Source organism: Danio rerio, chromosome 4, assembly GCF_049306965.1.
Source record: "Danio rerio strain Tuebingen ecotype United States chromosome 4, GRCz12tu, whole genome shotgun sequence".
Taxonomy (NCBI): Eukaryota; Metazoa; Chordata; class Actinopteri; order Cypriniformes; family Danionidae; genus Danio; species Danio rerio.
This window is the reverse complement of record NC_133179.1, coordinates 36,380,001-36,393,310: the sequence shown is the minus strand read 5'-3', so window position 1 is coordinate 36,393,310 and position 13,310 is coordinate 36,380,001. Positions and strand designations below refer to the sequence as shown.

The 13,310-nt window shown below is 39.9% G+C and overlaps 2 protein-coding genes across 4 annotated transcripts in view; both read left to right on the top strand.

Moving 5' to 3' along the window:
• LOC108183940 (protein NLRC3-like) overlaps nucleotides 1–4,941 on the top strand; it is a 35,988-nt gene extending 31,047 nt beyond the window's left edge. For 2 of the 3 annotated variants that reach the window (XR_012402178.1, XM_017355765.4), the window contains exon 11: nucleotides 203–1,139. Coding sequence is in view for 2 of the 3 variants with exons in the window: in XM_017355765.4 (XP_017211254.2) it covers nucleotides 203–729 (527 nt within the window). In the remaining variant the exon portion in view is untranslated. Of the gene's footprint in view, nucleotides 1–202; nucleotides 1,140–3,284 lie in introns of those variants that run through there. The other variant, XM_073947353.1, reaches the window with a different exon arrangement.
• The window catches only part of zgc:173607, a 791,925-nt gene that overhangs the window by 78,758 nt on the left and 699,857 nt on the right, over nucleotides 1–13,310 (top strand). The window lies entirely within an intron of this gene.

Here is a 13,310-nt window from a genome sequence, read left to right as displayed (position 1 = left end):
CTCACACTCATGCACGCACACACACAGGAACGCATGTACGCACACACACACAACTCACTTTCACACACACACTCAAACATGCACATACACACACTCTCTATCTCACACACACACAAACACAATCTCTCTTTCTCTCTCTCTCACACACACACACGCACACACACACAGCTGTGGTTATAAATGTGTGTGTTCTTGTGTTCAGATGTCTGTTTCCTCACTCTGGATCCAAACACAGCACACACTCAACTCATTCTGTCTGAGGAGAACAGAGAGGTGAAGAATGTGGAGGAGAATCAGCCGTATCCTGATCATCCAGACAGATTTGATGATTATCAGGTGTTGTGCAGAGAGAGTGTGTGTGGACGCTGTTACTGGGAGATTGACTGGAGTGGAGATGTTGGTGTGTTTATATCAGTGTCATATAAGAGCATCAGGAGGAAGGGAGGAGATGCTGAGTGTGTGTTTGGATATAATGCTCAGTCCTGGAGTTTGATCTGTGATTCCTCCAGTTTCATATTCAGACACAATAACACACGCACTGATCTCTCAGTGAAGCGGCTCAGCAGGAGAATAGGAGTGTTTGTGGATCACAGTGCAGGAACTCTGATCTTCTACAACATCTATAGAGACACAATGAGGCTCATCCACTCAGTCCAGACCACATTCACTGAGCCGCTCTGCCCTGGGTTTAGGCTTGTTTATCCTGGATCATCAGTGAAACTGAGCTGAAGACTGACGAGAGATTTACCCAGAATCCTCTGCAGGAGCAGTCAGCAGCAGTGTGTGTGTGTGTGTTTGCCCGTGAGTGCATGAGTTCACTACTGTGTGTGTGTGTATGTGTGTGTGTGTGTGTGTTTGTGTGTGTCTCAGTCTTCATCAGTGTCATCATTGATGTTGATGAAGTGTCCTCCAGGATGCTGCTGTGTTCAGATCAGCTCATTCTTGTCTACAGATTGATCTTCTTGATTGTTTCTCTGTCGTTTGAGCACAAATAATAAAAGTCAATGTCAAATCCACTGCTGATATTAGAATGTGATGATGAACATGGAAATGTCTGAATCCTGTCTGAATCTCTGTCAAATCTTGAATCAACTGTAGAGAAATCCAGCAGCTCAATGAATAAAGGAGAAATGAAGTGTGACGTTTGTTTCTGCTCTTCTTCTTCTTCATGATTTGACTTGAACTGAACAATAAAAACACATTTATTCCAGTATTTATTGATCTGTTCATGTTAGTTGATGACAGTAAAGTTGTTCTCTGTTAGTTCTTGTTGACTCAGTGCATTAACTGATGTTCACCAGCACAACTGTGGATTAATAATGCTTCAGTAAATGTCTGATCACTCTCATTTATCAGGAGTCAGTAACTAGGATTCATAAATGCTCTACAAGATTCATTTACTGTTCTGAATTAACATTAACGACACCTTAATGTAGAGTTTGATCATCATAAGGCACACAAATACACCAACAGTAGAGTTAAATCTCCATCACATGTTGAGTTTTCTCCATCACTAACACACACTTGATGACACTATTACTTTGAGATTCTGATGAGTGTTTCAGCAGTTTTTCTTCTATAATCAAGACCACACACACACACGCATATTATTCACAATTATTTACTCAAGTGAAGCCTTGACAGTATTACAATGCAGAGTTATGACTTGTTGCCTCTCTCAATCTGAAGACTGAGTGTGATTGAGCATTTTAAAACAAGTTACTAGAGCTAAATTAAAGTCTTAAACACACAAGACTGCTGCTCTTAAACTGTCTCTGATTCTAATTAAGCTAAATGTGCAGGTAAATTTGGAGCTTTAAGCTTCATTAAGTAAAACAAGAGTTAAACAATCTTAAAAACAATGCTAATAAGTGATGTTTGTAAACAAATTTCGGGAGGAGCATGCAGAGAAGTTTCAGTATCGAATACGTCATTGACAATTATCCCATCATCAAATCAGCTTCTGAGCAACCCCTATATATACTAAAGCAGTCTTACCTGCAGCATCTCACGACTTTAGCATCCCTCCACCACCCTGTCACCTCACCACTTGCATCGCATTCCCGGGTGGAGCATTCTGGAGTAGGGCTAGATACTTCGCTCGAATCCCAACTCCTCTTTGTTTCCTGATAAGGGGAATAACTCGAGTTGGGGTGTCTCCTCGAGCTCAAAGCCCTCCCCCCCGACACCACCCCAAATATGCTTTATACTTAAACGAATGCAAGTGTGAACTCGTGAATCTCCCACATTCTGCTCCTGTATAATCATGGGTGTAAATCTGATTTAACAGTGGGGGGGGACAATAAATATAAAATTTCTTTTGAGCATTTTTTTGAAGGGGACACAAATAATACAGCCGAATTGTACTAATAAAGATATGTTCCCACAGTTAAAAATGGTTTCATCATAATTATTAGTATAGCATGGAGACTACGTCATTATGATAATTGTTAAAGTTTTCTCAGGTTCAACGACAGCAAATTTTTCTTCAAAACTATTTATTGCACAGTTTGTTGTGTTGTTTACAGTCAACTGACTGACTCCTGAAGCAGAATAAATGCAAGAAAAGACATTTCCCATACTCAATATAACTAACTTTAAAACGTTAAAATGACAGATCATGTTGTAAATCAGTGAGTCTGTGAAATCTGCTAAACAGCCACAACTCAGAAAACATTAAAAATTTGGGGGCTCACCCCCAAAAAGAATTGTCATCATCCCTTCAATAAAGCACAACACCCTTACCTGACACTGTACATCTGACTGACCCTGCTCTGCCGGTTCCTCAATCATCTCTTTCTCCTTTGCCTGTGATTGATAATGTGACATTAGTATTTTCATAAGCACTCATTCTCAAAGCCAAATTGCCCTAATATGTCAACTTTTTGTACTTGGCGTTTAGCTGCACTGAAAATGATCTTATGTCTATGTTCTCTGTCAATTTATCCAATACATGACACTGCCAGGCAAGTTTATTTATACTGTAGCACATTTTATACACCATGGCAATTCATAGTGCTGTACATACAGAATGCAAAACTATCATAAAAATAATCACAACAATAAAAACAAAGAATTAAAAAAAGGTTAACATTTTAATTTTAAATTGATTGAGTCACTTAAAACAGAATAGAAACTGATTATACAAAAATACAGTGGGGTTACTGTGCACAGTGCTCATTTAGCAAATACACAACTAAACAACATGCTAATTGTGGTCTGTTATGATTTATGTTTTCTTTCTGTTTTTCTTTTCACCCTCCTCTCCGTTTGCTCAACCCTAGGTTTCTTATTGGTTTATTATTCTGTCCATCATCATTATGACGCTCTCAGGTTCCACCAATCCCAGGACGAGCCGCAAGTATTTAAAGCCCTGTCAGTCCAGTGTGTGGTGTGCGCCCTGCCTCGGCGTACCCTTTGTGCTCCATGCAATTTGTTTGTGCAAATGCTTTGTCTATTTTGTGATCTCTCAGTTACTGTGATAATTCGAGTTGCTTGTTGAACTTTGTTGGCTTTAAGTAACATATGATGATGGTTGTGTGATTCTAAACTAAGATTTAACGGACTTATCCAGTTTGTTTAGTTTTAGTTTAGATTGATGTTTTGTTAGATTAGTTTGAGTGTTTTGCCACCCGTGTATTTTTGAGTTTTGTAGTTTGATTAGTTTAGTTCGGGTGTCGTACACACTGAAGATCTCGGTTTTTATTTGTGTTTCTTTTTGACGCCTAGTTTAGACATTAGATTTAAGGATTTTTTGTTTTGTTAATTTCTTTGATTTGGCTTACACTCGTTGTTCTTGTTTCAAGAGTTCACACTTAGCTGATGATTAATTATAAAAGCTTGTTTGGCATGCTGTCCCGGGAGAGAGCCCTGAGCTCATGAGATCCTCGAGCCCAGGGCTCCCTCTCATTGCAAGGCGGGAGGGGAGTTTGAGCTCAGGTAGATCTCGAGAACTCCCCTGCTGTAGCAAGTGAATGCACTTGAAATTAATTACTAACTAGAAGCGTGTCTATGTTGACAATTTGGATTGTTCAATTGACTTAATTGCATGTTTTTAGGCGGTGGGAGGAAACCGGGGAACCCGGGGGAAACCCACGTGAGCACGGGGAGAAGTGCAAACTCCACACAAAAATGTCTGCTAGTTTTGGTAAAGCCAGGAACCAGAGAGATTCTTGCTGTGAGGCGACAGTGCTAGGCACTGGGCCACCGTGTTACCCGTCTAAGAAGGAGGAGTAGGGGAGGAAGGGGGTGACTCTTCAAAACGAAGATAGCAATGGAATAAACCCCAGGGTATTTATAGTAGTTAAGGAGTCATCTGATTGGATCGTAGTGAATTAGATAATGCGGGTCAGCTGCTAGCAATCATAAGCACGTGATCCTCTCGAAATTTGTTTATACATAAACTTCACTTCAAGAGTTCACACTTAGCTGATGATTAATTATAAAAGCTTGTTTGGCATGCTGTCCCGGGAGAGAGCCCTGAGCTCATGAGATCCTCGAGCCCAGGGCTCCCTCCCGTTGCAAGTCGGGAGGGAAGTTTGAGCTCAGGTAGATCTCGAGAACTCCCCAAAATGCCTTTGTATAGCTCGGGACAGCAGCCGCGTATTGAAGAGCCCCCCAAAAAGCAGGTGTAACAAAGCCATATCCGGCTGCTGGATATAGCGTTGATAGCTTAGGAAGAGAAGCTCCTACGTGAGCAGAGCAAAGTAGACTGCTAGAGCCTAGGCGGGGTGTCAAGGCTCAAGGAGGTGATTGACTCGAAGCTCGGAGCAACCCCTGCGGGGGTCTGAGCTGCTGTAGGCATTTCTCCTGCTGAAGTCTAGGAAAGGGAGGGGGCGGTGGAGACTGCAGCAGGAGGTGGCCGGGGCGGGACTCTTGCGAGAGTCGAAGCTCGTTTTAGTCACTCCTGCAGGAGTTAGAGCTGAGGATTGATGGCCTATGAGAAAGGAAGAAAAGAGAGGGCGGAGGAACTCGACGCCAAAGGAAGAAAAGGAGAGAGGGAATAACCTGCGTGCATGAGCATGCACGTGCGTCTATTCCTGTTTCGGCATATGCATGCACACGCATCGGAACAGGTATACATCGGATGTATGCGCATAACATGCGCGTACATACCATTTCTAATGGCCTGGGGGGGCGGCGCAAATGGTGACTCTTGCGAGAGTCGAAGCTCAGCGCGACCCCTGCGGGGGTCAGAGCTATGGGGGGGTGGGGGGGCAGTAAGAGTCGGGAAGAGGGAGGGGGTAGTGCAGGCTCTTACTGGAGGTGGTAGTGAAAGGGGGGGGCGGGGATGGTCTAGGGATGACTCGCGAGAGTCGAAGCTCAGATTGGACCCCTGCATGGGTCAGAGCATGGTGAGGGAAGGAGCATAGTAGGTTTGAAAGGAAAGTTAAGAGCATACATGCAACCTGCACAACATGTAATGCCCATAGGTTCACATACTCATTTGCTTGCACGTGCATATGCATACTTAAACGTACGCCCACACCTATATACATATCTACGTGCAAATAAGCATGTATACGTGTGCAACCGCACACTGTATCTGCGCGAGCAATCACACACATTCCCATGCGCACCTATACACAAGCACACACACACGCGCACTCCAGCCTACTTAGGGTCGAGCTCGTACCCCTAGTTGGAGTTTGGAATTTAGCTGGTTAGGGCTAGCTGGGCTGTCTTAAGGGGGGATCGGCTGAGGCGAATGTAAGCTTTGAAGGCATCGGAGGACCAGCGGCCTAGGGTCTGGATTTGGTGCAAGGATAGACCTTGTGAGCTGCTGTGGTGACTGCGCCAATTCTAAATGAATGGCTGGAGTACAATTCGGGGAAAACGCCCGAAAGGCGAAGGACTTCTTTCAGATGTTTTTGAAAGCAAAAACAGGTTACTGGACGGTTAGCGTCATCAGTAAAAAGTGGGGCATGTGGGTCGGACTCCTTTGATCTCCTTGAATGGAGAAAGCTAGGAGAGTTTGGAATGGCTGTGTGGGGGAAAAATGTTAAATATGTAAATAAAATGCCCTTTGCCTGTCTGATCTGTTTTGCTTTGCTTAATGAAAAGGGCGAGTGTTTCAGCATTCAGCAGTGTTAGAACAGATATAGTGGGGTGTATTGCGGGGTTGAAATTGGATGTGATAGCCATTTCTGAACACCTCAGGAAGCCAAAAAAGCCAGGGTAAACATGGCGTCTAGTGTACGGGCTGTGTGAAGTGAGAGGTATCCTTGCGTAGTGTGCGTATGCACTTGCTAAAATATTGAGCGTAATGGGTAGTCTAGTATCGGGAAGGGGGGGGGGGTGTTTTCTGGATACCTTTAATGAAGAGGAAAGTTTGAGCGTTAGAAATGGCTTCTGAGGTGGCCCCATAAATCAATTTATGAAAAAATTGGACCCCACTATGGTAGCTTTTTATGGAGCTCGCCTGGATATTTTTAGCTGTATGGAGGTGGGAAATAAATGAGGTGATGGTAAGCAATGAAAAATCTGGGAACTGTATTTGATACAGGGTATGGAAATATTTATAAGATGCTGTGAGATACAACTCAAGGGTCCTTGGTGCGACAGCGTGAAGGATCAGAGATATGGAAGTTTTATGGCAATATAATTTATGAATAGAGTGGAACAGGTGTTGGATGCTGGTCTGCTTCCGGTACCAAGAGCCGACATTTCTGGAAAAGAAAGCGAGAGAGAGAATCAGCAATTTGATTTTTGCAAACTGGAACATGTCTAGCAGTCATAATGAATTGCTTTTTGGCTACCGTCCAAACGAGGCGTCTTAGTAAGGGCATAATTGAAAGTGTGTGCGAGCGTTCTTTATTAATGCAATAAACGGTGGCTTCGTTGTCGCAATGAACGAGAATGCTAGAGGTGGACCATTCATCTTCCCATAAAAGCGCTGCTGCGACTATGGGGTAGAGTTCGAAAGCGCAGATGATTGCTGATTTCTGGGTAGACTGAGCATCTGCGGGGGCCACGTTGAAGCAAACCAGTGACCTTGGTAAAAGCCGCCGAACCCGACTGAGGGGGCAGCGTCAGTGAATAAATTAATATCCACCGGGGAAGAAATTAGGTCGCTATAGAAAAAGGAACAGCCGTTCCATTGCTTAAGGAAGGAGATCCATAAGCTGAGTTCATTGCGACTGGGTTTAGAAAGATATATGGTATCTTCTAAACCAGGGACCGAGGAGGAGAGCTGAAGGAGGGGAGTAATAAATGGGCGGCCTTGGGGAATTATGCGCATCGTGAAATTGAAATGCCCGAGAATAGATAGCAGTTCGCGTTTGGTGGATGATTGTTTCTCGAGGAAAATTTGAGATAAAGAGATTATACGGTCGATCTTTTCTTTGTGAAGGGATGCTTGAAATTTATTCGAATCTAAGTTGATGCCCAGAAATTCTGTGGAAGTGCTGGGACCGGCTGTTTTCTCCTCTGCGAGGGGGATGCCTAGATTTTCGAAAACCTTTTGGGTGATTGATAGGTGTTTAGCTGGAGGTTAAGAAGGTGGGGAAATGAGGAGAAAATCATCGAGGAGATGGATGATATGCGGAATTTCGTAGTTATTAGATAAAATCCAGCATAATGCTTCTGAGAGCATATCGAAAATTTTAGGACTACTTTTGCAGCCGAAAGTTAATCGGACTGCAAAGTAAAATTGTGAGCGCCAATGAATGCCAAAAAGGTGCCAGAAGTCTGGTGAATTGGCATGATTTTTTAAAGGTGGATAAAATGTCGATTTTTGCAAGCCAATATTGCGACCGGCTAAACTGATGAGCGAAATTGCTTGGTCTATATCATGATAATTCAACGAGTATTCGTCTGATGGAATGGTGCTGATAATGCTAGGAATATAGAATTGTGAAGAGCGGAGACCAATAATCAAGGGTTTTTGCTAGAGAATTCTCAAGTCGCAATGTCAATAGGACTAATACAAGAACGCTGAACAGTGGGGCAAGAATGGTACTATCATGAATTTATTATCAATTCTTTTCTTTTTTTTTCTTTTTTTTTTTTTTTGCAGGTTCGATAGTCGCAGATTGTAGATTGGAGCAGAATAAGGTTTAGGAAGGGAGAGCTGAAACGCCCGGGTTAGATCCTTGGGTTAGACCTGAAATCAGAAGTTAGTATCAGGGTGACAACGCAATTCAAAGCAATTTGAGAAATATGGCATCGAGGATGTGAGCTATGTGAGTGGAAATGCATCCTTTATGTAGTGTGATTGTATTTGAAGAGCATATAAAATGTAATGGGTTGGATGAGGGTAAGGTTCTGCAGCCAAATGTCATGGTCTTTTTATTAATGAATGGTCTGATAGCTTGATGTCGCTACGTGCAAGGATGGTAGAGGTGAGCATTCATCTCCCCTCAGAATGGCAAATGGATGGAGAGCTGAGGATAAGGGGTATGGTTTGTCTGGTGGTCCTGGAAGTGTTTATTGAAGATCCGTTGTCAGAAATGTCCTCCTATTCATAGCAGCCAATCGGGAAGTTTGTTTTGTTGCCGTTTAACATCCAACTGACTTGCCATTATAAGCTTACATAAGACACTAGTGTATGAATAAATGAGTCACTGGTCTAGTGTAATTGGACCTCAGTACTCTGTGTATAATTTATTCATTTATTTTTATTTTTTTATTTATTTTTTTTTTCTCAATTGCTAAAATAAAACTCTGAACTCTATAAGACTTCAAGGGCGATGTCACCACTTAGTAAAACTGTGAATGGAATGTTAGTAATTGGCTTTACTTTAATCCACGAACAACATTTGTTGGTATCTTAACTTCATTCACAAGCGTGTCTGGCCCAAATTCGTTCATAAGACTTGCAACAGAGTCAAGAGAGAGGGCGGGACCTTCTCCAGAGAGCTTATTGGATGGTGACGCTTTTCCTTACTGCTATTGGCTTAAAGGAGAGCCAGTCAAGCGTGCCAAAGGTGAAAAAGCCCGGCGGCCATTTTGTTGATCAAGTTCACCATTGTTTATGACTTGAGCTGTTGCTCTGCTGAACATTCCAGCAAACAAGCTGTTAAATGTTATGGATCAGTGGACGGGCAAGAGGCAAGTATTTTTAGTTAAAATCATTGTTTACGCTAGTCTTGTTATTCAAAAGATTTATAAATGTTTTAGTCTAAATGTTTGGTAAAGTTATATTGCAAAGCTTCCCTTCATGTGCATAGCATGTGCACCGCTAGGAAAAAGGTAATGGTTCAGTTTCATTGCAATGGCTTTGGAGTTTTGGCTGTCATTTGCTGGAGAATATGGTTGAAGACACAGCAGATGCGTTGAAGTGGAAGGTTTGATGTTTTGTTGAAGTTGTTGATGCAATTGTTGGAGTTGTTTTGAAGTAGTAATAGTAGTAGTTGTTGTTGTTGCTGCATTTGTTGTTGCTGCAGTTGTTGCTGCTGCTGTAGATTGTAGCTTGTAAATTATAGCTAGTAGCTTGTAGATTATAGCTGGTAATTTGTAGATGGTAGCTGGTAGATTGTAGCTGGTAGCTGGTAGGTGATAGCTGGTAGATGGTAGCTGATTTGGTTGTTCATGCTGGTTCAGAGTAGGTTCTTCAACGGAGCTAGCTACGGTGAAGCTGCCTCTTCGAAACGAAGATAGCAATGGAATAAACCCCAGGGTATTTATAGTAGTTTAGGAGTCATCTGATTGGATCGTAGTGAATTGGATAATGCGGGTCAGCTGCTAGCAATCATAAGCACGTGATCCTCTCGAAATTTGTTTATACATAAACTTCACAAAGTGAAAGAAATGTGTAAACGAGAAGATGTGATTTTACTACAAGAGACAAACTGGAGGGAAGAATGCATGAAGGAAATAAGAAAAAGGTGGAGTGGGGAAATGTTATACAATAATGGGGATGGGAGGCTAGGGAGAGGAGTTGCAATTTTATTAAAAGAAAACAGTGGGGTTTTATGTAAAACAATCTATAATGACAAAGAGGGAAAGTGTATGATATGTGAAATGGAGTATGAAAAGAAAAAAGTAATTATGGTGAATGTTCACGCCCCAACAGAGGAGAACAAAAAGAAAGAGTATTTTAATGTACTTAGAGATTATTTAAAGAAACACGAAAGAGTTATTTTCATGGGTGATTTTAACACTGTTTTTAGTAAATTAGAAATGGCTGAGGGAATGGTTTTTAAAACGGATAAGGGGAGAAAAGAACTGAAAATATTGATGGAGGAAATGAATTTAATTGATGTGTGGAGAGAAAGGAATGAACAGACAAAAGAGTACTCAAGAAGACAGATAGTGGGGAATTTTTGTTGTCAAACAAGAATTGATTTTATTTTATGCACAAGAAATGTTGAAGGGTTTATAAACAAGATTAAATATGAAGAAACAAGTCTGAGTGACCATAAGCCACTTTTTATGAAGCTTGACTGGAGTAATGTGAAAAGAGGGCCAGGGGTATGGGTTTTATACACAGCGGTTTTAAAGAATGAAGACTATGTTTTAAGTGTAAAGGAAATTATTCAAAAGGAAAAAGGGAATGAAATTTATAATGAGGACAAAAGAATGTGGTGGGAGAACGTGAAGTATTTAGTTAAAAAGTTTACGATAAAATATTGTAGACAATTACAAAATTGTAAAAAATATAAGGAAAAGGAGCTGAAAGAAAAACTAGAAAACGAATTGAAAAATGAGAATAGAAAAAATATACAAAAGATAAAAGAACTGCAAGGAAGATTAAATGAAATGGAGGAGGAGAAATTTGAAGGTGCAAGATTAAGAAGCAAAGCAAAATTTACAGTGGAGGGGGAAAAGTGCACTAAATTTTTCTTTGATCTAAGAGAAGAGGGAAGTCAGAAATGATTAGAGAAATAAGGAGCAAAAATGGGAACATAGTAGAACAACATGAGGAGATTTTGAAAGAAATAAGATCATATTATGAGAAATAGTTTTGCACAGAGGGAATAAAAGACAAAGAAAAAGGGGAATTACTAAATCTAATAAAATCAAGAGTAGAAGAAGGGGAAAAAAGAGAATGTGACGAGGAGATAAGAGAAGAAGAAATAAAAAGAGCAATTAGTGGATTGAACAAAAAGAAAAGTCCAGGAATAGATGGGTTGGGAAGTGAATTTTATATTGTTTTTAAATATATTTTATCTAGTATTTTAAAGGAAGTATATGATGAGATTTTTGAGAATGGTGAGATAAATAAAAGAATGGGGATGGGCTTAATGAAGGTGATATACAAAGGAAAGGGGGATAAAGTAGATTTAAAAAACTATAGACCTATAACAATGCTTAATACTGATTTGAAGATTTTAGCCAAAGTTTTGGCTAATAGACTAAAAGAAGTGATGCCAAGCATAATAAAAACAAACCAAGCATATAGTATAAAAGGACGAGACATTGCGGATACAACTATGAGTATTAAAGACACAATTAGATATATAAATGATAAGCAGAAAGATGGTTTTTAATAAGTCTGGACTTCGAGAAAGCTTTTGATAGGGTGGAGCATGACTTTTTATTTGGAGTGCTAAAGAGTTTTGGTTTTGGGGAAAATTTTATAAAGTGGGTACAGATTTTATATAGAGGAGCGGTAACAAGGATAAAATGCAATGGGTTTTTAACAGACTGTTTTAAGATAACAAGGTCAATCAGACAGGGTTGTCCGTTATCTGCACTTTTATATGCTTTAGTTGCAGAACCACTGGGATTAGCTGTGAAGCACGAGGACAGAATAAAAGGAGTAGAGGTAGAGGGGGGAGTGAATAAAATATTTCAATATGCTGACGATACCACATTAATACTACAAGATCTGGCAAGTGTAAAGAAAGCAATGGAAACAATACAACATTTTTGCAAGGGTTCAGGGGCTAAAATAAATGAAGATAAAACAGTATATTTGAGATTTGGGAGAACTGAGGCTTTATCTGGACATTTTACTTTTAAGGAAATGGATGAAATAAAAATTTTAGGCATTATAATTGGGAGGGATGAAAAGAAAGCAGAAGTAACCATGTGGGAGGAAATGTTAGGAGGGATTGAACGGAGGCTGAGGTTTTGGAAATTAATGTCTTTAACTTTAAAGGGGAAGGTTTTAATTTTGAATGTTTTAATGGTTTCTAAATTATGGAATATTTTATATGTGTCATCAATGCCACTGTGGATGGAAAAAAGGCTGAAACAATGTTTTTTTAGATTTTTTATGGGAAGGGAAACCTCCAAGAATAGCATATGCAACGTTAATTGGAGAAGCGGGCAAAGGGGGTCTAGGTTTAATAGACGTGGAGCAAAGAAAAAACAGTTTAAGAGTAAAAATGGTAAAGAAATATTTGGATGAAGACAATAAGGCAGCATGGAAAAGAACAATGGAATATTTTTTAAGTAAAAGTGGCAATTTTAATATGGGAGATAATATTTTATGCATGAGGATGAAAAAATTCATGACAGAGGGTCTACCAGATTTTTATAAAGAATTGATTGGAGCATGGGGGAAATTTTTAACTTGTGTACATTTTAACATACAAGGACGCGAGAACATTTTAAATCAGCCTTTATTCTTAAACAGTGGCATTCTTAATCAAGAGAAAGTGGTGTTTTTTAGGAAATGGTGGGAGGTGGGAATAACAAGAGTGAGGGATGTTTTATATGAATTTAAGGAAGGATTTTTACCGGTACAGTATGTTATTGACGTAATGGATGAAGCGAAGGAGGATTTTAACAGACAAGACTTAATAAAGGAATACGACATAATCAAAAATGCCATACCTGCAGAATGGTTAACAAGAATAGAAAATATGGAAGAAAATAAACAAAGTAAAGATATGATTGTAAGATTTGGAGAGAAATGGTGGAACTTAAAAGATAGTACTGTGAAAATGATTTATGGGTTTTTTAGAGATGGGGTTTTTAAGAAACCGCGTGCAAATGAGTACTGGATACGGATGTTTAAAGATGTAAATGAAGACAACATATGGGCTAATATAAATGGCAAATTAGTACAGTCAAAAGTGGAGAATTTGGAATATTTGGTCAGAAATAAAGCAGTTTTTACAGATATAATTTTAAACAAAATAGGGATGGAGGAAAGTGTCACATGTAAAGTATGTCAAGATGCAGATGAAGGATTCTTACATCTGTTTTTATATTGTAATGAATTGAAAGATTTTAATGAGAAATGCAAAATCATTATTTTAACTTTGAAAGGAGAAAGAGATGACGAACTTGAGTGGGAAAAGGTGTTGATGTTGGGAGTGAACAAAGAATGTAATAATGAAAAGCTCATAAATTTACTTGTGATGTTAATGAAAAGTGCAATATGGGAGAGAAGAGTTGCTGCAAAAAAGGAAAAA